At 35.9% G+C, this 25,442-nt stretch overlaps 1 protein-coding gene across 1 annotated transcript; it reads left to right on the top strand.

Moving 5' to 3' along the window:
• The first annotated feature begins 155 nt into the window (after nt 1–155).
• LOC144450461 (DNA ligase 4-like) lies at nt 156–18,678 on the top strand. Its single transcript, XM_078141071.1, has 26 exons — nt 156–444; nt 1,185–1,262; nt 1,794–1,892; nt 2,117–2,181; nt 3,155–3,305; nt 3,598–3,690; nt 4,113–4,217; nt 4,674–4,780; nt 6,116–6,196; nt 6,672–6,737; nt 7,574–7,620; nt 7,746–7,842; nt 8,032–8,091; nt 8,603–8,703; nt 9,339–9,430; nt 10,468–10,563; nt 11,049–11,168; nt 11,304–11,383; nt 12,319–12,424; nt 13,174–13,323; nt 13,827–14,005; nt 14,435–14,483; nt 14,848–15,009; nt 15,161–15,298; nt 16,053–16,162; nt 17,704–18,678. The coding sequence occupies exons 1-26, from the start codon at nt 238–240 to the stop codon at nt 17,852–17,854; spliced, it is 2,790 nt and encodes a 929-aa protein (XP_077997197.1). The 5' UTR covers nt 156–237; the 3' UTR covers nt 17,855–18,678.
• The last annotated feature ends 6,764 nt before the right edge of the window (nt 18,679–25,442 follow it).

Here is a 25,442-nt window from a genome sequence, read left to right as displayed (position 1 = left end):
GTAGATATTGTTTCACCCGGAGTTTTAAAAAGTGCAAGAAAAATATCTCAAATTCAGATAAATATGTTTTTAAACCATCAAAACGCGAAACGTAAAAGGAAACATACTCTTTTACGACAGTATATAGTTTGTGTTGTTGAATGTTGTCACTCGGGCCGTAGCAGAAAGTGCTGTCGACGCATATTTCTTCTCTTCGTGTTACATGTAACGTCTGATTGCCTTATATCTTTAACGAGAATGAGCTCGGCTTCTGCAACCGCCGGAGCAAGCGACGGAACAAAGCCAGAAACAGTTGCTTCAAAAATAAGGTTTGAGGAGCTGTGTGGATTCCTTGAAAGGGTACAGAAAAAATCTGGAACAGATGCAAAAAAGAAACTATTCCGAGAGTTCCTTGAGAAATGGAGAGAGTGTCATGACAGTCTACATACAGATAACCCAAATACGGTAAGTCAAATCTGTCTGTCTGTCTGTCTGTCTGTCTGTCTGTCTGTCTATATATATATATATATATGTGTGTGTGTGTGTGTGTGTGTGTGTGTGTATGTGTGTGTGTGTGTGTGTGTGTGTGTTAAGCTTATATACTGGTCTACTCCTCTAGATGTATACATTGTATATACATTTGTATAGTGTGTATGTACAATTGTTCAAGTGTACTCCTGTGATCCTGAACCAATATGAATGGCACTCCAGCAAATAATTGCCTCATGGGAGTCAGCAGAAATGAGTATTCATGGTTGAACAATGAATTATTCATGAGAAATATTTCACATTTCAATCTCATGAATATTCATAACAATGTTCAACCATGAATATTAATTTCTGCCGACTCCACAGGCAATGTGGCCCATGGCAAAGAAATCATACCCTATAAAGGCACAAGATCAACTTGATGTTTCTCTGAAATCACAATTAATTTGAGGTGGTACAAAATCATGATATGACTCCCCACAACCCATGCAATGCAGTTTATGGAAATGCCTTTATTTCCTGGAGTGGTGTTCCCCTTTAAACTCAACAAGGTTATCACTGTACATACATGTATACATGTAGGTCAATTGTTTCCTTGATTAACACATTGCCACACATCAGTAAGACAAAAAAAAATTGTGATTGTAGAATGCAAATTAATCAGATTTGTTTTATTGCATTGTTCATGATGAAATATTTCTTCTTTTTCCCAACAGAAGGATTCTTTTTTCCCAGCAATGAGACTTCTGTTACCACAGCTAGAGAGGGAAAGACTTGCCTATGGAATTAAAGAGGTATGTGTGCATGTCTTATAGTACATTTTATTCTCCAATATTTTTCTTCGTTCAGCCAATGAAAATACGAGTGACCTAAGAGGTCTTTGTCACTATGACTCGCTAGCTGAATGACGAAAAATATTGGAGAATAACATAATTATACCAGCGTCAGTAATATCAAAGAAAAACTGGGGAAAGTAATGGTAATTTTGAACATTTTGACTCATATTTCGAACACATCAGAACCAGTGACGTAGACACACGTTTCCATGACATAGACACGCATAGTCATGACGTAGAGCAACCAGAGTATATATTCCATATTTTTGGTTCTAAATGGCTCTTACATGGTATAAGTAATGTTGTAATTGAATTCATTTATGGTGGATGATGCAATTTGTATTTCTGTTAAGGGATAAAATCCTATTTGTATCCCTATTAAACTAACTGTGCATCAGTGGCACATCAAATTTGCTTAGAGGGCACACTGTTAGGCAGTGATGCTGGAGAACACTCATTGCATTTATATTTTTCTATTTTTGAATACAGCATACCCTTGCAAAGTATTACATAGAAATTCTGGGTTTAGGGAAGGAAAGCCAAGATGCAAAGAAGTTACTCAACTATAAAGCTCCTACAGCAAAACAGGTTAGTACATATTGTATTTTATTGAGTAGTATGACCACAACATTTTGTAAGGCCAGCTTTGCTAAAACAGAAACAGAATTGTTCAAACATACATTTGTGAAGAGTGCATAATCTGCACGTACTGTGGTTGAGGGTTGTGTCATCCATAGAGATTACATCGTATTTGATGCATGCAACTCATGTAAAATACACAACATTTGACTGTTATTTTTCTCCACTGACAGGAAGCAGGTGACTTCGCTAGTGTGGCTTACTTTGTTCTACAAAATAGATGTCCTCAGCATGGAAGGTATGTTGTTTACTTGTTTATAAACAGCACCCTCATGTGGTAGAATTGAGTGGAGATCAATGACAAGGAAAGCATTTTTTTATCTTTTCTACAAAAATGAAAACAAGCATCCTTTTGTAACTTTTGACACTTCTGGCTCAAGTACATGTACCTATGTATTACAATAACTTGATAATAAGTTATTTAATTTTCTGCATTTGCATCTTCGAGTACCTTTTACAACAACTTTACTTAGTACAAGATCATTTTTTGGGGCATTTGTAAGTATTAAAAGCTTAGTAACTGAAACAGGAAAATATAGTAGATTTCTTTCCGTTTCCTTTCAATTTTGAAGGAGAACTCCAGGACCTATAAAGTGACATTGACGTACATGTAGTGCACGCTACTCTATCCTATTGTATCTCTCTGCCTTTGACCCATAGTACCTTTATGTGTCTGGTCCATATTATGACTGATGTATAAATTAAAATTGCTACCAATTTCATAGTCTATAGTTCCCTACACGATCATCTTGATCATCTTACTTGAGGTTGAGTTTGTAGTAAACCGTACATAATAACAAAATACAGCTGCTTGTTAGTATGTAATGGAGAATACTGACGTGCACTGGTCATAATTTCCCTAGCAGGAGATTTAGCGAGATTTGTCCATTTGACTATACAATGTACATAGAAAGAGAGCAAGATCATAGAAAACGAGAACGACTACATGTACATTGTATAGTACTAGACTACGAATTCCATAAACCAATTCAGATAATGTCAAAATGGTAATTGATCTGTTCTTAAACTCCAGAGGCAAACTAAGTCTACACATTCAGGAAAGATACATCTGATTCATTGCCTCCAATCAATAACTTCTGAAGGTGCCATAGGTCCACAAGTCCTCTCCACTTGTATTCAATTCCTAAAGAAAACACTGTATCACTCAAAACACAAGAGAGTGATTATTTGTATAATTGTTTTGTTTCTAGTCTTACCATCAAAGATGTGAATGACTGCTTAGACTCTATAGCTAGTAACAATGCAGCCAAACAGAAAGATGAAGTCAAGAAGAGTATTTTGAAATTATTACGGAATACGACAGCTAAGGAACAGAAATGGTTAATTCGAATGATTATGAAGGTAGGGATCTGGATTTGTGACTTAATTGCCTCAAATATACAAATATTCTTTGAAGACATTGTAAGGAATCTGTTGCTGTTTAATGATCAAATGTGACAAAGTCAGTGTCAAAGGTCAACAATTCATTATGTCAAAGGTCAGTAATTTATTGTCGGTGTCAAAGGTCAGATATTGTATTACCGTTGATGACAAATTAGTAAGCAAACAATTGAGAATGTCAAAATCAGCAACTTTTTACCACCACTGCGTTACTTTCAACTAAAACATTTTTTACACTTTTTGTTTTCAAAAGGAATTAAAAGTAGGTTTGAGTCAGCAGTCGATTCTCAGTAGTTTCCATCAGGATGGCGAGGAGTTCTATAATGTCACTAACAGTCTGGCAAAGGTAAGAATTTCAACCTCAATATACAAATGTAGATGTTTAGTACGGAAAATGATTTGTAGAAGGATGTATGGGTCACTGTTATACAGTAATGTGATCTCGAATATGAACCGTCTAGCAAAGGTAAGAATTTAAACATCAGTAAATGTTTATTTTGTACGGAAATAGTGTACAAAAACACATGTGGGTCACCATAATGTGTTCTCGTATATGTTCATCATGACATGTTAATGTATTGCAGTTTAATTCTGAATCAAAAGCTGTGACTACACATTTTGCTTGTTCCAATCTACCTGATTTGTACCAGCTTGTTCTGTATCTCTCAATTATATCTTTAGGGACATTCCCGACACACAAACATTGTTTTTATAAATCCCTGATATTTTCAGACTCTCGTAATCTCTGTTTCCATATTTTCTTGTCAGGTATGCAGTGATTTAAAAGATCCTAAAGTACGACTAAATGAGATTGCTATTAGTATGTTTTTACCATTCAGTCCAATGTTGGGAGAGAGAGCCCATGTTGATGAGGTAAGGCTGTGGCTGTCTTGTCAGTCTATGTATGTGTCCATTCATATGTCTGTCTGTCTGTCTGTCTGTCTGTCTGTCTGTCTGTCTGTCTGTCTGTCTGTCTGTCTGTCTCTGTCTCTATCTGTCTGTCTCTGTCTGTCTGTCTGTCTGTCTGTCTGTCTGTCTGTCTGTCTGTCTGTCTGTCTGTCTGTCTCTCCATATCTGATTGTTTTGGTCTCTGTCTAGCTATCTGTGTCTCTCCATGTCTGATTGTAGCTTTATGTACATGTGTGTGTGTAAAGGTTCAGTAGAGCTGTAGGTATAGCAAATTGTCTGTCTGTCTGTCTGTCTCTGTGTCTCTCTCAGTCTGTCTATCTCTGTCGCTGTCTGTCTGTCTGTCTCCGTCTGTCTCTTTCACGCTCTCTTCATATGACATTGTTAAGTTAACTTTTATCAATGAAATTTTCATCAATACAGGTAGAAAAGATAATGAACAACAGAAGTTTCTATATTGAAATCAAATTGGATGGAGAACGTATGCAACTTCATAAAGATGGTGATGACTACAAATACTTCTCAAGAAGGTTTGTATATTACAATGAAACAAGTCAAGCAAAGATGAGTTGACCAGCTACAATGCTATTAACTCAGTAGTTTACCACCTTACCTTAGCTTGACTTGTTTCATTATAGTTAGTTTACCAGTCTCCTCAATCTTCAAAGAAAATATCAGCATAGATACTTATAATCGGATGCTTATTGTCTCTTGAAATTTATATACTGAATGCTACCATCATTCAAATTGAAATTTAAATCTTTGGAATGCCATTCCTCCACAACATAAACTGCAAATCTGGAGGAAACTATAAACTATTACCCATATATTCATTAAAAGATATGTTCTGTGTAGATGGTCCCTAAGTTTCCAGTGCCATTAAATACAAGAGATGCTTTTGGAATATGGAACTCTATAAATTCTTTTGATTGATTGATTGATTGATTGATTGATTGATTGATTGGATGGTGTGGCTATTACTGGCTTGAGCATTATAGCATGCATGCTGTCATATGTCAGTAACTTGCTGTTAATATTGCTAGCAAATTGGTTTTCAAGCTATGACGTGCTGTGATCAGATTCTGTTAATATTGCTAGCTAATTGGTTTTCAAGCTATGATGTGCTGTGATCAGATTCTGTTAATATTGCTAGCTAATTGGTTTTCAAGCTATGATGTGCTGTGATCAGATTCGGTTAATATTGCTAGCTAATTGGTTTTCAAGCTATGATGTGCTGTGATCAGATTCGGTTAATATTGCTAGCTAATTGGTTTTCAAGCTATGATGTGCTGTGATCAGATTCTGTTAATATTGCTTGCTAATTGGTTTTCAAGCTATGATGTGCTGTGATCAGATTCTGTTAATATTGCTTGCTAGTTGGTTTTCAAGCTATGATGTGCGGTGATCAGATTCTGTTAATATTGCTAGCTAATTGGTTTTCAAGCTATGATGTGCTGTGATCAGATTCTGTTAATATTGCTTGCTAATTGGTTTTCAAGCTATGATGTGCTGTGATCAGATTCTGTTAATATTGCTTGCTAATTGGTTTTCAAGCTATGATGTGCTGTGATCAGATTCTGTTAATATTGCTTGCTAATTGGTTTTCAAGCTATGATGTGCTGTGATCAGATTCTGTTAATATTGCTTGCTAATTGGTTTTCAAGCTATGATGTGCTGTGATCAGATTCTGTTAATATTGCTTGCTAATTGGTTTTCAAGCTATGATGTGCTGTGATCAGATTCTGTTAATATTGCTTGCTAATTGGTTTTCAAGCTATGGTGTGCTATGATCAGATTTATGATAATAGCAGTCATTCAAAACTAGATATAACATGTATTCACTGTGTCTCTGTTTTCTATCACAGATCACATGACTACACCCATGTATTTGGGGCCTCACCACTGGATGGATCTCTCAGTCCTTACATAGCTAATTGTTTCAAAAGGTGAGTCTATTATGATATGATATGATATGATATGATATTGATATGATATTGATATGATATGATTTGATACAATGTATGACGCAATATAAATTGTCATATTATTGATAGATAGTATGTGATATGATATATGACATAGATAATATTATATTTTGGTTTGGTTTGATATATGATGTGATATGATATGATATGATATATGATATTATATGATTTGATATATGATGTGATATGATATGATGTGATATATGATATTATATGATTTGATATATGATGTGATATAAGATATATGACATGGTTCATGATATATGATATGATATGATATGATATATGATATGATATGATATTATATTATATTATATTATATGATAGATGATAAGATATGATCTGGTATGTGATGTGATGTAATGTGATATGGTATGATATATGTGATACGCGTATACGATATGATACCAAGATTTCAATATTTTTGACCCCAAAGTGATGTAAAACGCTGCATACTGGATGGTGAGATGGTAGCCTACAACTCTAATACCCACTGTTTTATGTAAGTAAATATACATTATTACTCATTAATGGCCATCATGGTACAATATTTTGTTTCCTTTTATGTTCATGCAAAATGTCAATGCATGCATATATTCATGGAAATGTTTTTGAAATATCAATCAAATGACATCTGTCCCCACATACACAACTGCTCTAAAGTACTAAATAAAAGGAACAGTAACTGCTGTAAATAGTAGATTGAGTGACAAGTTTTTAGAGAATTAAATTTTTTTTTTAAAAATCATGTCATCACACTGGCATGCTCACTCTAGGTAGGATGCAGCCACTTCCATTTTGCGAAATGTTTTGTGGTTGTAATCAGTTGTGTTAGCAACAGTGTGTGTTGTGGCATGCGATCCAGCAAAATTACTTTCAGAAGACTGAGTTGTTAACTGTCATCACACTATTGCCCATTTTGTTTTTAAACTCTGAATGCAACAAATATATTTCTACATATTATAATGTAAGATATGTACTTTTGAAGACAAGAACTTAGAAGTAGTTTCACTAGATTACATGCCGCTGCATGCAGTATTGCGAACGTGATTGATTGCAACGGGAAAACGTCTTGCAAAACAAAAGTGACTGCAACCTAGAATGAGCATGTTGCCAATGGCAAAACATTTAAAAATAGCAATGTTACTTGATATCATTGTTTTGCTCCGGACAAACACTTTGTATATCCCAGCCAGATGCAACTGTTTCCCACACACAAAGTTATTCCTATTCTGTTTGACATTCACCCATAAATTTCATCGACAATATTGAATAACTGCAAACAAAAATTGAGCTTAATTTGCTTTTATTGTTAACCATATTCTTTATTTCCTGTAGGACTAAAGGTGAAAATTTTGATATCAAGGCATTGAGAGATGATGATGGTAAGTCAGTGGATAAAAAATACTGAGAATTTTCAGAAAAAATATGACAATATCAGTTTTCTTTTTTCAATTTCTATACATTTCTTTGTAAATTTGAGTATTTATTTGTTTTTGATATTTTTCAGATCTACAGACCTGTTTCTGTGTGTTTGATTGTTTACTGTTCAACGACAAAAATCTTGCCAACTGTCCACTAACTGAAAGGTTGCAGTATCTCAGCAAGTAAGTCAAGGGTCATAGGTTATCAAATCAAATGGTCACATTCCAGAAATGATAGTACAATAATAGAGTAATACAAACACATGAAATAGTATTGAATGAACCATGTCTTACTTGTTATATTTTCAAGACATAATGAACTTTGACCAAACAGTACTTTGTTTGATGTATAATTGTTTGTTATCATTCCAGAGTCTTCACTCCAATTGAAGGAAGATTTCATCTCGTAACAAGACAGGAAGTATCATCAAGGTAAAACTCTACTGACTTGTACAATATGTCCAAAATTTTGTTTTATTTTGTTTCAGCTTAACTATAGACAGTGGAGAAGAAATCTCTCCCCATTGCCTATGTCAAAACCTAGATTATCATTTGTGAAAACTAACAATTACGAGTTCAATTGCAAATAAATGTACACATTTTGATATAATAATGTGAATTTATAACATGCCTTTCCTCCTGAGAGCTCAAGGCACTCACAATTATTACCCCTAGCAGAGATCAATGGCAGCATAACAGCCCTTTACATTTCCTCAACTCCCTGAGGAGCATACAATCCATTGCAGCCTTTATAAGCACATAGGATTCACATTGCAACCTCTATCCTACCAGATCCCCAATTATACAGCTGGGTTGACTGAGCTACAATCGTGGTTCAAATCTTGCCCAAGGACTTTAGCCATTCAGAAACAAACAGCAGCAACAGGGCTCAAACCTGCAACCTGAAGCTGCATTGTTATTTCAATAACTTGTTACATTTCAGGGAGGCTGTCATTCAAGCTCTAAATGATGCTATTGATCGCAGAGAAGAAGGCATCGTTGTAAAACAACCAACTGCTACATACAGACCAGACAAAAGAAAAGGTAAAACAAATCATTATTCAAAAAACTTCACATTCAATTCATACCAATGTGTACTAAATATTTGTAAATGCATACCATATTAGGTGTGCTGTTACAAAACTAACTTTTCAACACTGACTTGCAGTGTGCCCTCTAAGCCAATTTGACGTGTGCCCTCTAAGCCAATTTGATGAGCCAATGACACACAATTTCTAGTGATGCAACAACATTTGGTGTTCCCTTATCTCTTACTATGTGGTGACTCACAAGAAATGCCAGTTTTTCTCATTTGGACTCACAACAACAAAATTTAGCTATCTTTAGAGGGCACACTGCTGACTTGTAATATTTGATATTTACTGTAGACATTAATTTGAGTGAAAATTACTTGTACAACAAATACAACTTGCATTACTGCTGCTTGCCATGCATCAGCACGATATTAAAACTCCCATAATTCCATTGTATGTCAAAGGTCACACACTCAACTATATGGCCCAATATTTTATTTTATAACAGGGTGTTTCATGTTTCTTGAATTATTTCATTTGCCAATCTATAAGCAGTGGTTAGTTGATAAATCCTAATTGTTATTTCACACTGTTTTTCTAACTAGGTAGTGTATTTCACACTTCATTTTTTTTTTTTCAAACTAGGGAGTGGTTGGTTGAAGATTAAACCAGAATACATTGATAACTTGATGGATGAAGTTGACTTACTTATTGTAGGTGCATACTTTGGTAAAGGGGTGAGTGTCTTATCTCCAACCAGACTGTATCTTATAATTAGTGTTATTGTTTAAGAGATGAGTATGTTGTCTGTTAGTCTGGATGCCAATGTGGTTTCTAACTAAACCACGTCTGGTCAAAAGCCCTCAATCAGCACAAAAAGTTGTTCATCCAATCCCCAACTGTTTTAGTGATGTGAATAGTGTATAAGTAGCAACCTGAGCCGACAAATGTACCATATTTGGACATTATGTAAATCATCATGACAAATGTACCATATTTGGGCGTTATGTAAATCATCATGACAAATTACCATATTTGGACATTATGTAAATCATCATGACAAATTACCATATTTGGACATTATGTAAATCATCATGACAAATTACCATATTTGGACATTATGTAAATCATCATGACAAATTACCATGTTTGGACATTATGTAAATTATGACAAATGTATCATATTTTGAGGTGCAATTGGAAACAATACTGTATAGGAACTAGACTAGTTGTCTGTAGCCAACTTAAGAGTCATGTTCTTGAGGGATACATGACTGTATATCATATAACATCATTTGTCACTAGTTCTGTTAACCAGATATATATTTGAATGTTAAATTTTGAATTTAAGCCATAGAAAGTAAAAAACTATAGATTTGAATGTGGTTTGCATATGTTTGTGTACACATGATTTTATAGATCAGTTGATGTACTCACAACATTGTGATTGCATAATGTCAGTTTTCCAGAAATTTAGTTTTGGATCAACATATGTAGTAACAGAACACAATTCAACATGAGTTCCAGTGAGGGTACTCAGGGGTATTTGCACTCATACTTGCAGTTTGTTTCTGCTGCATTTTCACATGCTACGCTTTTGAAAGTACTGGTGCAGAGAACACTGCAAGCATTCATGCAAATACCCAGAGTATGCCACACTTGAACTTGTGTGTCATGGGGCGCTGTATTAGTATGATATGTGTTATAGGATTACAATTGTAACATTGTCAGTGTTGATGTATGTGTTTTTCCCATTTTCATTTTTTCACGATAGATTCGACGTCAGATGGTATCTCAGTTTCTACTAGCTTTAGCCCAGCCACCAGATGTTCCAGGTGAAAAACCATCAGTCTTCCATTCATTCTGTAGGGTAAGTAGATATTAGGTAGTGACATACATATAGATAAAAGTATTTCTGACAAGAAATCAATTTTAAAAATGTCATAATCATACATGTATTGTAAGTGTCTTTTGCCTTATTTACTGGTAACTACTAGTGACTTGTAGTGACAAGGCCCCTTAAGTTACCCGTATTTTCTTGGCCAAATGAAGAAAGTATATGTGGGAATGATATTTAAGAAAGATATCTTATTATTTGGTCAAATTGAGACAGGGCTTTAGTTTTCTATGTAAAAGTGACTCATCCAATTCCATGCAACACATTCTCATATACCTTGCAGTGGGAGTACTCTGTTCAACAATATCAGAAGTTAATTATTATTTTTTTTAATGTTCATTTGACATCATCTCCTCATTATGTATTTTGTGTATTAAGCATAGGACAATACACACATACATACATAGGACAAGGACAGCATTTTTTCAGAAGGACTAAATTTTGAATTCTGCTGACAGGTTGGATCTGGTTATACATTGAAAGAGCTGCATGACTTTAATCGCAAACTATCACCTTTCCTACAAAGATTTGATGAGAGAAAACCACCCTCACATCTCCGGTTAGCTTCTGGAAATAAGGTAAGAAATGATACGTTATGACAAAGATCAGCAATGAAATAAATCCTGTATTTTCTGTTCAGACGTATACAAATTGGCTAGCATGTGGTGAGATAAATAATACTTTCAATTATGTTTCTTCACAATATTTTCCAGGAAAAACCCGACTTATGGATTGATCCGTCTAAATCGTTTGTTGTACAGATTAAAGCTGCAGAAATTATCAAATCAGACCAGTAAGTTCTTTTTAAATAATTTAATAAATAAAGAGAAATTTACAATGAGTACTGGACGCTTGAATGACAGTATACATGTACATGCAGGTACTAAGGGGTACTTCTTATACTTGCAATGTTTTCTGCTACAGAGAACACTATGAGATCTTACGCAAATACCATGACCACACCACACTGGCACTCACATATCTTGCAGTTCTGTTACGCAATTCACAATTTCATACATTTATATTTCAAATTCTGGTATCTAGAAAGGGTATCTGCGACTTGGATGTGTGACTCGCACAAAGTCAAAATATGATATCTGCAATCTGGTAGTATGAATTCCACTTTAAAATGGCTGGATTGATGTACTGTACAGAGAAATGACTGTTAATGTTTCCATCCATACCAACCTGCTTAAAGACCAATGTCACATTTGGATTACAGTGATGTGGAAAATACTTCATTGGCAGAGGGGATGTTTTGACCAAATGAAAGTTCCTATCGAACAAGTATTGCTCCTCTGATGACATAGTTAGTTCTGAAATAAAGTATGACCTTATGGCTCAATTGATGGTATCCTGGGATTCAAACATAGGGGTTTAAACCAGTGTTTGAACCCACTGCTGGTATTTACTAGCTTGCCATGATGCACTATAGTACTCTACCCTGAAGAAGACCTCCTGTGTGAGGTGAAGAAGACCTCCTGTGTGAGGTGAAGAAGACCTCCTGTGTGAGGTGAAGAAGACCACCTGTGTGAGGTCGAAACATTGGTAATAAAGTTTAACATAGACAAAAGGACTTGTCATTTCTTGTACCAAACCCAGTTTCACATTTTCTCAAGTCCATGTCTCCAAGTTGGCTCACCATTGTAGTTGGACTGAGTGTAGCTTCTGCAACAAACTCATTTAAATCAGATTTAATGTTTTGTAAATTTTATTCTTTGTTTACAGGTTCAAAACTGGATGTACGCTAAGATTTCCACGTCTTGAGAAAGTAAGAGATGACAAAGCATGGTATCAATGTATGACAGTAGAAGAAATGGAGACACTTAGAGGAGTAAGGGAAAGTTATCATTGTATGGTTTTCTTCATAAGGCAGAGCATTTCAAAACTACCAGGAACAAGCTTCCAATTCCATTTTATTTGCACAACTGGTAACACTGAAGTAAAGCACTTTCTCTATGTGCTACACTCGTTTATAGCATTCATATCCCCAAAAAGTAAATATTGTTTCAATTGGTTTATTTACAAGCCCAGCATGTGGCCTCTCTCATGTGGTCAATTGGCAAATGAAACAGTATACTTAATATGGATGCTATAAACAATTGTGGTACATACAGAAAACACTTTACTTTGGTGTTATGGGTTGTACCTTGTCTGTGAGAGAGCAAAGCCATGCTTGATGGCCCAATATGGTGTTTAGTTAGATATATACAGACTGATATTATCAGGATATCACTCATCAGCAATTGACAAATGGATGAACAATCTATGTAACAACTACTGACATCAGACTGTGGATGACCAGAACCTGTTACAAACAGTGAAAGTAAACAACTGAATTGGATTAATAACACTTGGCACAGCATATTGGAAGTACAGAGCCTTGTATTACATTCCATTATTTGATAAGTCTGGTCACTTTACAAAATTGTGAAATGGGGGGGGTGGGGGGGGGGGGCTGACTGTGCAAGTCTACATGAAGGCATTTTTTTAAAGCAGTATATTTCTGTATATCATAAAGTATCTAACAAGAGGTAAAAAAAATAAAATAAAATGTTGTCATGATAATTATTTGCTTTGCAGAAAGGTGGTGGAAAACTTGCCAATCGTCAAATGGAACTAGAAGAATCCAAGGAGCCTAAGAAGAAGAAGGCTCGTGTAATGACCAGACCACAGAAAGTGATTGGTATTGCATCACAGTTTAAAGCTGCTGATATCTCCAATGTCAAACAGGTAAATAAAAAAGAACAACCAAACATGTAAAAATAGTATCCAAAATGTAAAAATAGTAATGAATGCTTTAGGACTCTTGGTTCATGTTGAATATATAATATTGTTACTCACCAAGAGTCAGCAACTTGTTGAAGATAATCCAAACTTTTTGGCAACATTTCTGTAAAATAAAACCAGTTGCATCATGGATTTACTGCAATGGGCTGATCGATGCCATGTGTCTTACTTGAGATACATGAAAACATTGATATTACAGAAGTGTATATGACATACATGTACCATGTTACCCCCGGCAACCTACCACTGATACCTGGTTTGAATATGCATGTAAATAGGTGTGTATGTGAAAATAAGCGATGACGATGCAGTTACAGTAACAGTTGTATATTGAATATCATCAAGTCATTACCAGAAAGGGAGCAATGGTGTTAGTAGGATATACACCTTGGCTGGGTATTCTTGGTAGCTTTTTGGGTTTCTTATAAAAAAATTATTTTCACTAGGTCTCCAAGATGTTTGAAGGTAGAGAGTTTTGTGTCATCAATGGTCCATTTAGTTGTCCCAAGCCTGATATAGAGAAGAAAATAGCAGAGCATGGTGGAGAGGTGGTACAGAATCCTGGAAGTGACACATATTGTGTCCTGGCTGAAAAGGTTGCTGTCAAAGTAAAGAATATTATCAGGTATGATCATTTACCTGTATGACAGTGTAAGGTATAGGTAGTGTGTCTGTGAGTGTACTCTGTACATTCACATTTGTATGTGTGCATGCGAGTATGTGTTTGTGTGCATGTATGTGCTTGTGTGTACATTTGTATGCTGATGTGTATGTACTTGTATATGTGTGTGTTTGTTAGTTGTACACTTGTATCACTGTGTGTACGGCATGTGTATGTGCATATATTATATGTGTGTGTGTGTGTGTGTGTGTGTGTGTGTGTGTGTGTGTGTGTGTGTGTGGATATTTGTATCTAGCAGTATTAGGTTATTATGGTATGCAATCTGCTTCAACACCCAAATTGAGTGACATTCCAGGGTCATTACTTCCGTGTATCTCAAAGTGTATATAAAAATTATGTATTTTTTACAAACTGATTAATTTGTCTTTGCAGCCGAGACAGTTATGATGTTGTGAAAGTGTCCTGGTTCCTGGAGTGTATAGTAAGTTACTACAGTATGATCCTATGGTGCAGTTAGTTGTTACAGTAACAATATAATCTCATGGTACTATTGGAAGTAACTATACTGACATACAGATATGCTAATACTTTAAATTCACATACTGTCTTGCACTTGTGTTTATAGATATGCAAAAAGACAGAGGTGCTCACACAAAACCTACCTACATGATAGGACAAGAACAAGCTTTCATTTGACAAACTTTGGAGACTGAAACTTTGTAGATATTTCAAAGGGCTTTCAGGGATTTAGATCCACCAGACAGGCATTCTACCTTACAACAAACTACATCATATATTGTGTTATAACAAATATAAATTTGATTTTATATTGATTACGTTTTCAGGAGAAAGGGCGTTTTTTACCATGGTTACCATCACATATGATACACAAATCCCCAGATACAGCAGCTGAATTTGCATTAGAGTATGATCGCCATGGTGACAGTTATACAGAGGATGTTTCAATACCAAAATTGGCTGAGATTTTCAAAAAGATTGAGGAACAGGTAAGTTGGTCATTTTCATGGGTAAGGAAGCCATGCTTAAAACTAATGGAATGTTTCTAATTTTTTGCATGACATAGTTTCTTGTGATGCACCAAAAGTTGGTGTGGTACTTGTCCTATTGTTATTAATGTTTATGCTTGATAATTTTCAGGGTAACGTCGCAGAAGTGACTTCAGAAGATATAGCTGAAATAGAATATAAATACTTTCCTGATGAATCGCCCTTAGGACTGTTCAGGATTTGTACTGTGTATTTGGATCGCTATGAAGTGGTCAGTCAACCAACAACTGTAAGTTAGTAGTAATATTGTTAGAAATTATTTCCATTCTGAGAGAAATTCAAGCAATCAGTTAATCAGTTCTGCAGTTAGTCACCATTTGCTAATTTTGGCTGACCCTCTTCACACATACGTACACAAAACAAGTCGCGTCATTGTCATACTTCTGACATCTGTCAGTCTCATGTTTTTTGATGTCACCAAAATATCCCATCCCTATGCCGGTCTCGCCTTCTTTTCTCTTCAACCATTCCTTCTATTCTTGCCTTTTTCTGCCCAAGTTACATGCCAAAACTAATTTAGTTTCTGTTTCACTACAAACCCTTCTACCAGACCTTTAACCACTACACAACATAATTTAATAAATTTAATAAACTGAGACTGAGAGCATTCAGCATCAAATAGTTGAAGTCTTGTTGACTCAGTGATAGATGGCACTGTTTATAATGGTTGCGTCATAATGTGACACGATCATAGAGAATCAATGCTCCCAGGGAGAAATTTTGTCCCCCATCTTTGTACATTTTATTAAGGCCATTCTTGATAGAAATACAACATTTACTGTATAAGGGTTTTGTCATATCTCATCTTAGACTCGTAGTGACATGACTCCTTATGCCACTCATATTTTCCTTGGATGAACAAAGCAAAATATTGTATTTGAGAATGATATCAAATTAACTGATCAATGTACAAACACAGTGTAGCTGAATTATAGGAGAACTAAATCCACAAATTGACGTCATGTACTTGGTTTCTTCTACAGCAAATTAAGGATTGCAGTTTGGATTTGGTTGGACTTGAACTTCGTTTCTATGGTGCTACATGTGTACCTGAACTAACAGATAATGTGACTCATGTTGTTTGTGATAGCAGGTTTGTTTTCTTGTTGTTAAGTGTCATTTCTGTCTTTGTTTTTATTTCTTATTTTGTCACTAATTACAGGGAAGAACTTACACTCAACATTTATACTATCATCTTTATTGAATGTAAAAGTAGTCAAAAGATGACTAAATATTCGCGTAAAATTCACCTGCCCCCTTCGGTTAAATCATAGATGTTGGAGAATGGGAAATCTAGAGAAAACAAGAGCCCTGTCCATATCTGATCCGGATCCAAACTGAATTAAACTGATACAGATCACTTTGATCTGCATTGAAGCCACTTTCCGTCTACATTTAAAAAATTGAAAGATAGATTCGATTCAAATTACACCAGCGTACCTGTCCACACATGTACCATCTTTGATTTGGATTACTTATCATCTAATTCACTTAAGAATACACCTGTCTACACTATGCCTAACTGATTGCAATTGCAAATTACTTTGATCAGGATTGAAACCACCACCCAGAGTAGGCTTTGATCCGGATCAGTTAATTCAAATCAGATACGAAGTAACCACAAGTATGGACAGGTAAATCGAATTGGATCCAGATCAGATTTTGTAGTATGGATAGGCTTATTATTAGAAATCTGGAAAATCATGAAAAAAAAATTATTTATTCCTCCTGACCCCTGTGACATCGATAGCATTGACCAGTTTATACAGTTTATCTGTGGTCCTGATGTGTACGGTAATTTTTGGGATCATTCTTTTAAACTCGTTTAAATTGACTTTGCTTGTGGTGGAAAGCACAAGTAGGTGATACCGATAGCCATACTCTGGTAACATGGATATAATCTCACTGCAATCAAAATACTGTAAACACTGAATGAGAGTGAATCCGCCGCCACCACTTTCAAAATTCACTATCACCAATTCCACCCTACTGTGAGTTTAATTACTTCAGCTGTCACAGTGATAGTTTATATCAGTATGCTGTATACACGTAATACAACCCATAACATCAAAGTGTAATGTTTTCTGTATGTACCACTTTCGTTTATAGCCTCCATATCAAGTACAACCCATAACACCAAAGTGAAGCGTTTTCTGTGTGTACCACAATCATTTATATAGCATCTATATCAAGTGTAAAAGTATACTGTTTACATTTGCTAATTGATCACATTAGAAAGACCACATGATAGGCTTGTAAATAAACAATTTGATACAGTACACTTTTACACTTGATATGAATGCTATAAATGAATGTAGCACATAGAGAAAGTGCTTTACTTCAGTGTTACTCATTGTAATATGAATGCTATAAATGAGTGCAGCACATAAAGAAAGTGCTTTACTTCAGTGTTACTTGGAATAGTCCTAGTTCGTATCTTTGTTACCAAGCTGATAGTTCAACTTCCATTGTTATATATGTATCTCAGGTTACAAAGGATGACAAAAACAATGCTAATTATGATATTTTTAATCACTTGATTTGACTGTTACTTGCTTCCCTTTCACTGAACTATCATCGTCATTCTGTTGTAAATACTTCCTCATCACTACATGGTCATGTCATTCTTTTCAGAGATTTGACGCGACTCAAAGATCTCAACGAAGTGAACAGAGGCCGTCGCAAGAAATTCCATACCGTTACTGAGAAATGGGTATATGATTGTTTGGAGTCTGGCAAGAAATGTAGAGAATTGCCATATGCACCCAAAGTACCAGTTACTTAGACTATGGAGATGCAGCCTTCACAAGGACCTAATAACTGCTAAACACTTGGGTAATTCCGCTATTAGTTAATTAACGAAGATTTTGTCGTAGCCTTGCAAATGCTACTAAATTATGTATTAAGGTCAGTGAGACTGATTAGTGATCACAAGGTTTTATGTTGAAATAGACAAAACAAAGATAACACACAAACATCCATTACACAGTGTCTGCCCTTTACTTTCTTAATATCATTTGTCAGTTGTGTGTTTGTCATGAGTGTCACTCAGTAGTCATGTTTCTCCTTTCTCTGTCATATCTTCGTCATTTGGAACATTCTGTTTAAGATGCTGATTTGGTCTTTATATTATTTTAATGACCTTTTATGTTTTACTATTTATTGGGTATTTTACATAATACAGATGCAGATTTAGCATGGAATTAGGTAGGAAAACATTATGAAGAATCTTTCAAAAAAAGAAGATAATCCTCTCTCTAGGGGTACTTGTTTATACTTAAAAAAGTTACACGTTGGAAAAAAACAGGATTGAAATGCTCACATAGTTCTATTTCATGCAGTAATTGACATGAAAATAAGATATGCACAGTTTGATTTAAACAGTGACACCATATTGAAACAAAGTCTTTGCCTTGTATGTTCCACGTAGTGAATCAATACAGATGGGTCTGTATAAATGCGTAAGTGAATGTAATACAAGTACAAGATCATAGAACATTTTAGAAGAATGTAACTCAATGGCGAAAAGGCACATCAGTACTATTTAGAACTAACGCGCCCCAATGGAACATTTTACAGCAGAACAGTTTTACTTACTTGTTCTTTTGTGTTTGGTCATAAAGTAATTATTTGGATTTTCATTTGTACATTATTGAAATGATAGAAAATAAAAATATAATATACATTAAAAACTTGCCCTATCTATGTTGCTGATCGGTGACTGCAATAGTTCTCACCAACTCGGCTACTTATAGCTATTCAAAGTGGGTAATGCAATTTGAAAATATTCCCATAAGCTGATTGGCCACTGTGGGAGGGGGGGGGGGAGAGAGAGAGAGCGAGAGAGAGAGAGAGAGAGAGAGAGAGAGAGAGAGAGAGAGAGAGAGAGAGAGAGAGAGAGAGAGAGAGAGAGAGAGAGAGAGAGAGAGAGAGAGAGAAGGGGGGGGGGAGGGGAGGGAGGGAGAGAGGGAGAATGAATATACATATTCTTTGTTCAACTTGGCACATGCATGGTGTAAGTCTTATTGTCTAAATTAAATTTCTAAAGATGAATAATATGCCTACAGGTATCTCTGTTATTGTCTGAATGTTCCACTACTCAATACATGACTGTTATTTGATAATTACTGGATTAATATAATATAAGCATATCATGGCCTTCTAACTCTATTAAGTTGATTAGTCTTGTCGGTGAATCAAATCTAGTTTTGGAGTATGAGGCCTTACTAAAACGATTGTATTTTTATTCTACATTGAATTATTGATATCGCCCTTAACCCAAATGTGAGTTATTCATTGAATACTACTAAATTCACAAAAGACATACGACCTAGTCCCCCCTCCTCTAAACCATTGTGTTTATTTCTGTATCAAGGAATCTTAGAGTAACACAGTGTAGTGAGTTATCAGCTTTATAATACATAATTGCAAGTGGTGAACAATAGTAAATATTGGATTTTTTGAACATGTTTGGCATCATTTAGAGACTCTAGTCCAAACCTTGGAATTTTCCGAAAGGATCCCTCTACATTATAACTTAGAAATTCATTAAACAAATTTTTCTAATGAAAGCACAGTTTTGTAGATTAATAATCAGATGAAACAAAACAGATGCCTTTAAATAGTAAATACTATACACAAATTTTAATTTCAGAAACCTTGTCAACATGGTCTGTCGTCTGTCTGTCGTCTGTCTGCCTGTCTGCCTGTCTGTCTGTCTGTCTGTCTGTCTGTCTGTCTGTCTGTCTGCCTGTCCGTCCGTCCGTCCGTCTGTCTGTCTGTCTGTCTGTCTGTCTGTCTGTCTGTCTGTCTGTCTGTCTGTCAGTCTGTCTGTCCATCTCTGCAACTTATCTCTCTCCATGTAATAACACTACTGTAATTAGAAAATAAATATATGCAGGGATACACCTTTTTATCAAATTCATAGATGTCTATTGTTAATTAGAACATGGCTATTACAATAACACTCAAGGTCTAGAATAAAGGTGACTGAACTCACCAACCTTATATTACTATCAATGTGCTCCGGATTCACGACGACCTTTCACTTGTTGAAAATAAATGTGATCACTCATTTACTGGAACAGGACTGAACGTGATATGCAAAGAGAGGAAAGTTAACTGAGTCTAAGTCGGCCATACATTTTGATATGGGATATCTGAACCGCCAGTATTATTGATTCATCCTCATCAGTCTCTCTCTCTCTCTCTCTCTCTCTCTCTCTCTCTCTCTCTCTCTCTCTCTCTCTCTCTCTCTCTCTCTCTCTCTCTCTCTCTCTCTCTCTCTCTCTCTCTCTCTCTCTCTCTCTCTCTCTCTCTCTCTCTCTCTCTCTCTCTCTCTCTCTCTCTCTCTCTCTCTCTCTCTCTCTCTCTCTCTCTCTCTCTCTCTCTCTCTCTCTCTCTCTCTCTCTCTCTCTCTCTCTCTCTCTCTCTCTCTCTCTCTCGGCTAAATGTTTCCTTAGACACAAAACCGCTATCCGTACAACCTTAGTAGCGTCTGTAATTCGACATTAAAGTGAGGATATATGACATAGCACCTTTGTATGCCAATATTTTTTATTCGCTGGTCTTTCTCCCATCACCCAACTATCAGTGCCGAGCACTCGGTGTCTACTCTTTCTATCTCATAAAACTATACTCTGTAAACAACCCCCAGTATTATTGACTAGCACTCGGTCATAATACTGCTGCTGCTACTACTACTACTACTACTACTACTACTACTACTACTACTACTACTACTACTACTACTACCAATAACCGTCTTGGTGGCCATTCAACCAATATGCCAACCACCAAAGATAACTTTGTTAATTGTGAACTTGCATGCTTCATAGTAAATAAACTCGACTCGGGCATGACGGGTGCTGCGATGGAGAAAGTCATCAAGAACTTTTACACTAAATCGGAAACAGATGAAGCCAAAACTGTCGTTTATGTGATGGCAGGTGACAGTGGTCCACTACGTCGAAAAAACATGCTAACAATTCGTGATGTAATTGATTGTATAGCCGATCTGCCAGTATCAACTCAGAAGAGGTTTGTTGCCCAGCAACTCCATCGTCTCCCCCCAATTGATATAGACTATGTCGACTATATAGGACTTCTGAAGATGGTTAGAGATATGTGTCAGAAACTGGAAAATGTAAGTGCCAAACTTGAAGCAAATGAGGCGGCCATGGAAACAAATCATGGTCGTTCTGTAAATAGAAAAAAGATTTCATCGTGAACGGTAGTTCAAAAAACCTTCGAGGAGGATAATGTAGCTCTTCCAAACGATCTTGATCATGAAAAAAGTATCGATAACAACACATCAAAGTCAACGGACAATGACACATGGTCAGTTGTGGTCAAGAAGAAAAGGAATAAATCAAGTAATAACACAGTTCATGCCCGGAAACTTTCCTAGGCAAATCGTTCAAGGTTCGGGAAACTCTACTCACTATTTGACGGTGTCTGAAAAACAGCCTAAGTTGAGAAATGTTTTTATCAGTCGACTTATGCCAGATACTTCAGTTGATCAAATTAAGAACTTTGTTAATGAGGTGTGTGGTCCTGATCCATTTCGGGATGGGTACAAACTAAAAACACGCTTTGATACATACTCGTCTTTCAGAGTTGATGTGGATGAATACCACCTTCCGCTAATTCCAACAAACACACCATACCGGGTTGGAATACACTAGTTAAGGATCCCTGTGATAAGGCTCGCACAGACTTCCTGATCTGGAGAGAAAATGGTCTCATAAATATGGCCCGTTCTTTGAATTAATGAGGAAATCTCGAACGCAATTTAAAAGGCAGCTTGCTCACTGTAGAAAGGCAGAAAATCAGCTAAAAGCAAATGCTCTTGCACAAAGTCTAAATAATGACCCAAAGTCTTATTGGAAGCAGGTTTCCAAACGTACAAATAAAGCACCAGCACCATCATCTGTGGCTGGGTGCACTGGTGATTCAAATGTTGTTAATATGTGGAAGGAACACAACAAGGCTATTTTGACTAGAACTGGCAAAGACTTTACACCTGTTATCCCAAACAATCAATTCTGTGACGACATGCGTGTGAGCCAAGACGAGATATGTGATTTAATTAAGGATTTAAAAACAGGTGCTTCTTCTGGTATTGATGGGATTACGCCTGATGCCCCGGCTAGAGTTTCTTTGTTGATATCCATGTGTTTCACTGCTATTCGTATACATGGTTTTGTACCAAGACAGTTAATGACGACTATTCTAGTCCCAATTCCTAAAGACCCTGGTGGTGACATCTGTGATAAATCAAATTATCGTCCTGTAGCTGTGGCAACTACTGCATCTAAATTTCTGGAGAGAGTTTGGTTAAATCGCTGTACGGATTGTCTGTCTACAACTGATAATCAGTTTGGTTTTAAACCAGAGCACGGCACCGATATGGCAATTTTTGTACTTAAGGAGATTTTGAGTTACTATAAGTGTCGCAACACACCTGTATTTGTAACTTTCATGGATGCCTCAAAAGTATTTTATTATGTTCGCCATGATATTCTCTATGACAAGTTATTGGCGAGAGTGTTAAGCCCTTTTTAATAAAGGTTTTGGCATATATATATCGCTACCAAGAATTTGTTGTTAAATGGAATGGATGTTTATCTGAAGCTTTTTATTCAAGAAATGGGGTAAAGCAAGGAAGTAATTCCACCTATATTATTCACAGTGTATATGGACAAACTAAGTAACAATCTTTCAGCTCTCCCCTTTGATTGCCTTATTGGTGGCTACAAAGTAAATCATTTGATTTATACTGATGATTTGGTTATTTTTTCAACAGGTGCTAATAGTCAACAAATGCTTGTTGATACTTGTGGCCAATATGGCAATATGTGTACAATATTCTTCAATGAGAAAAAAACCCGTGTGTATGTTAATTCAAGCAAATGTAAGGCCAGTAAACCAGGTCTCTATTTATTTAAATTGTCGAAAACTTACCTATGTTAGTGTATATAAATATCTGGGTATTTTAATAACCTCAGATCTGAAAGATAATCTCGATATCGAGGCCAAGACCCGTACTTTTTATGCCAGAGGGAATTCGATAATCTGTGATTTTAAGTTTGCCTGAAAAATCGTAAGCAGAGATCAAAGGGGTTTTGTGAAAATCTGAGTCATCGCTACCGCTACCGTAGCTGTCAATCAAATATTAGTGCCTAAATGCTTCGGGTAATATTGTACAATTGAGATCTTCACTGGGCTGCAGTGCTAGTGCCAATTTAGTCATAAATAAAATAATATTGTTATACTTTTATTCATATACGTGGCAAGTACCAAGCTCCCAATTGTTACGACTTGAAGCTTGAATGGGAAATGTTGAACAATTACTTGTGGGTGTAAAATGTCAACCTTTACACCTCCTACACAACAACCATAAGTGATATTCCTCTAAAGTCCTCTCAACATTTTTCATTATTATATAATATTTAAACCCCTTCACTTGTAATAATAATAATAATAATAATAATAATAATAATAATAATAATAATAATGATAATAATAATAATAATAATAATAATAATAATAATAATAATAATACGTATTTGTAGATTTGCATATAATTAAGTGAGTAGATAGTTGATTATGCTGTTTTCTTGATATTTTTATCTCTCTCAAGGTCCACCATAAATATTTAAATACATGATATATAATGTTAAATACTTTCTTAATAGAGAATAACAGTTCATTTTGAAGATTGCCTTCACAGTACAGGTACTGGGAAACGTGCAACATGAGACAAAAACAGATAATCATTTTCCTGCTGTTGATGCAACGATTCGTTCAAATGGAAGGTAAGTCTGTTTCTATGAAAAAAACAACAAAACTTGTCAATCTATTACACAGATGCACACTCTCTGTCCATGTCTGTACATAGCATGTCTGTCCATCCGCCCATCTGTCTTTGTCCATCCGTGTGTCCATACATCCACCCATCTCCCTGTCTAGATCTGTCTGTCTGTCTGTCTGTCTGTCTGTCTGTCTGTCTGCTTATCCATCTGTATGTACAAGTCGTCTCTCAGAAAATATATAATTATGTGTCATTCAATTAAAATATTGCTAATTGCACTCTACATTTTTGTGTAAGGAAACATTCGAATCAACAGATCTACTTCTTTATTTATTTTATTTTATCTTATTTTATTTTATCTCATCTCATCTCATCTCATCTCATCTCATCTCATTTCATTTTATCAGGGAAATTGAAACTGTCTAGGCGTTTCCCCGCTTGTTACATGACATTGTGTACATACACAACTTCACATGCAAAATAAACTTCAAATGCAGAACAAATAAACAGAGAGATGCCAGTTTGGATGTAGAAGAAGCCAAGTAATCATGTTGCATAAGAGTTGGAAAGTAAACGATTGAAGCCATTAAAATCATCAAGTCTATGTGTAAGCATACCTGTAAACAGATGTCGCTTTCTACTGCACTGTATAAGAATAGTAATGTTTATCACTGCGAGTCAGTGAGAGTTCTGCTGCTGCATGTAATTTACTTCAATTTCCTGTAATATATTAGCATGTTCGTGTTATAGCTCATTTATCAATCATATGTCTGCCTTTTGGTATCTATTTTAGCCTCACCACTGTATGGCATCAAGCCAGATAATCAAGTGTATATACGGGATGGTTTAGAAGGGGTTTGGACAGGACCACTTCAAAACAGCTGCTGTGTATTGGCTATAGACACAATGCCAGACGGTACCATTATAGGTGTTATGGATAATAACCATCTCTATACAAAACCAAGCTCAAATCCAAATGCCCCCTGGAGTGGACCTATGCCAGGAAGCTGCTGCGTAACAACTGTCGCTGTAATGGCTAATGATACATTATACGGTCTGTTGGCTAGTGATGGGTCGATGGTGACGCGTCAATATAGTGACACGGCGTGGTCTCCTCCAATATCTTTGAGTTGTTGTTCTCACAATTTAGCTCAGCTTCCTGATGGGACAATACTGAGTGCAAGAAAACCAGTGAATGACTTGTGCCTCTGGATAGATTTCGTGTGGGTTCCAGTCCTGTTCAGTGGATATATAACTTCTATTTCCGTTGATACTGATGGTACTGTTGTTGGTGTTGATTTGGCTTGTGGTCTTGTATCAAGAGTAACTTACGACGTTGCATGGTCAAGACAGATTGCAGACAGCAAATGCGTGGTTACAATATCCTTCCAGAAATATGGTAAGTAATAAAAATACCAATTTAAATATATTTCTTATCCAAAGATAGCTTCATACATATTTTAGTCATACATGTATAAGTAAAGATTTGAATAAACTAACTCACACACACACACACACACACACACACACACACACACACACACACACACACACACAC

This window comes from Glandiceps talaboti, chromosome 20, assembly GCF_964340395.1.
Source record: "Glandiceps talaboti chromosome 20, keGlaTala1.1, whole genome shotgun sequence".
In the NCBI taxonomy this organism is placed as follows: Eukaryota; Metazoa; Hemichordata; class Enteropneusta; family Spengelidae; genus Glandiceps; species Glandiceps talaboti.
Note: the sequence above shows the minus strand (reverse complement) of the source record. Positions and strands in the feature narration are given on the sequence as shown.

Bases quoted from the DNA above. Each gene is read 5' to 3' on its own strand.
- LOC144450461 (XM_078141071.1), top strand. From the start codon at position 238: ATGAGCTCGGCTTCTGCAACCGCCGGAGCAAGCGACGGAACAAAGCCA. The intron at 6,197-6,671 runs GTGAGTCTATTA...TTGACCCCAAAG, and splicing joins ATAGCTAATTGTTTCAAAAG to TGATGTAAAACGCTGCATAC. The intron at 14,484-14,847 runs GTAAGTTACTAC...TTACGTTTTCAG, and splicing joins CCTGGTTCCTGGAGTGTATA to GAGAAAGGGCGTTTTTTACC.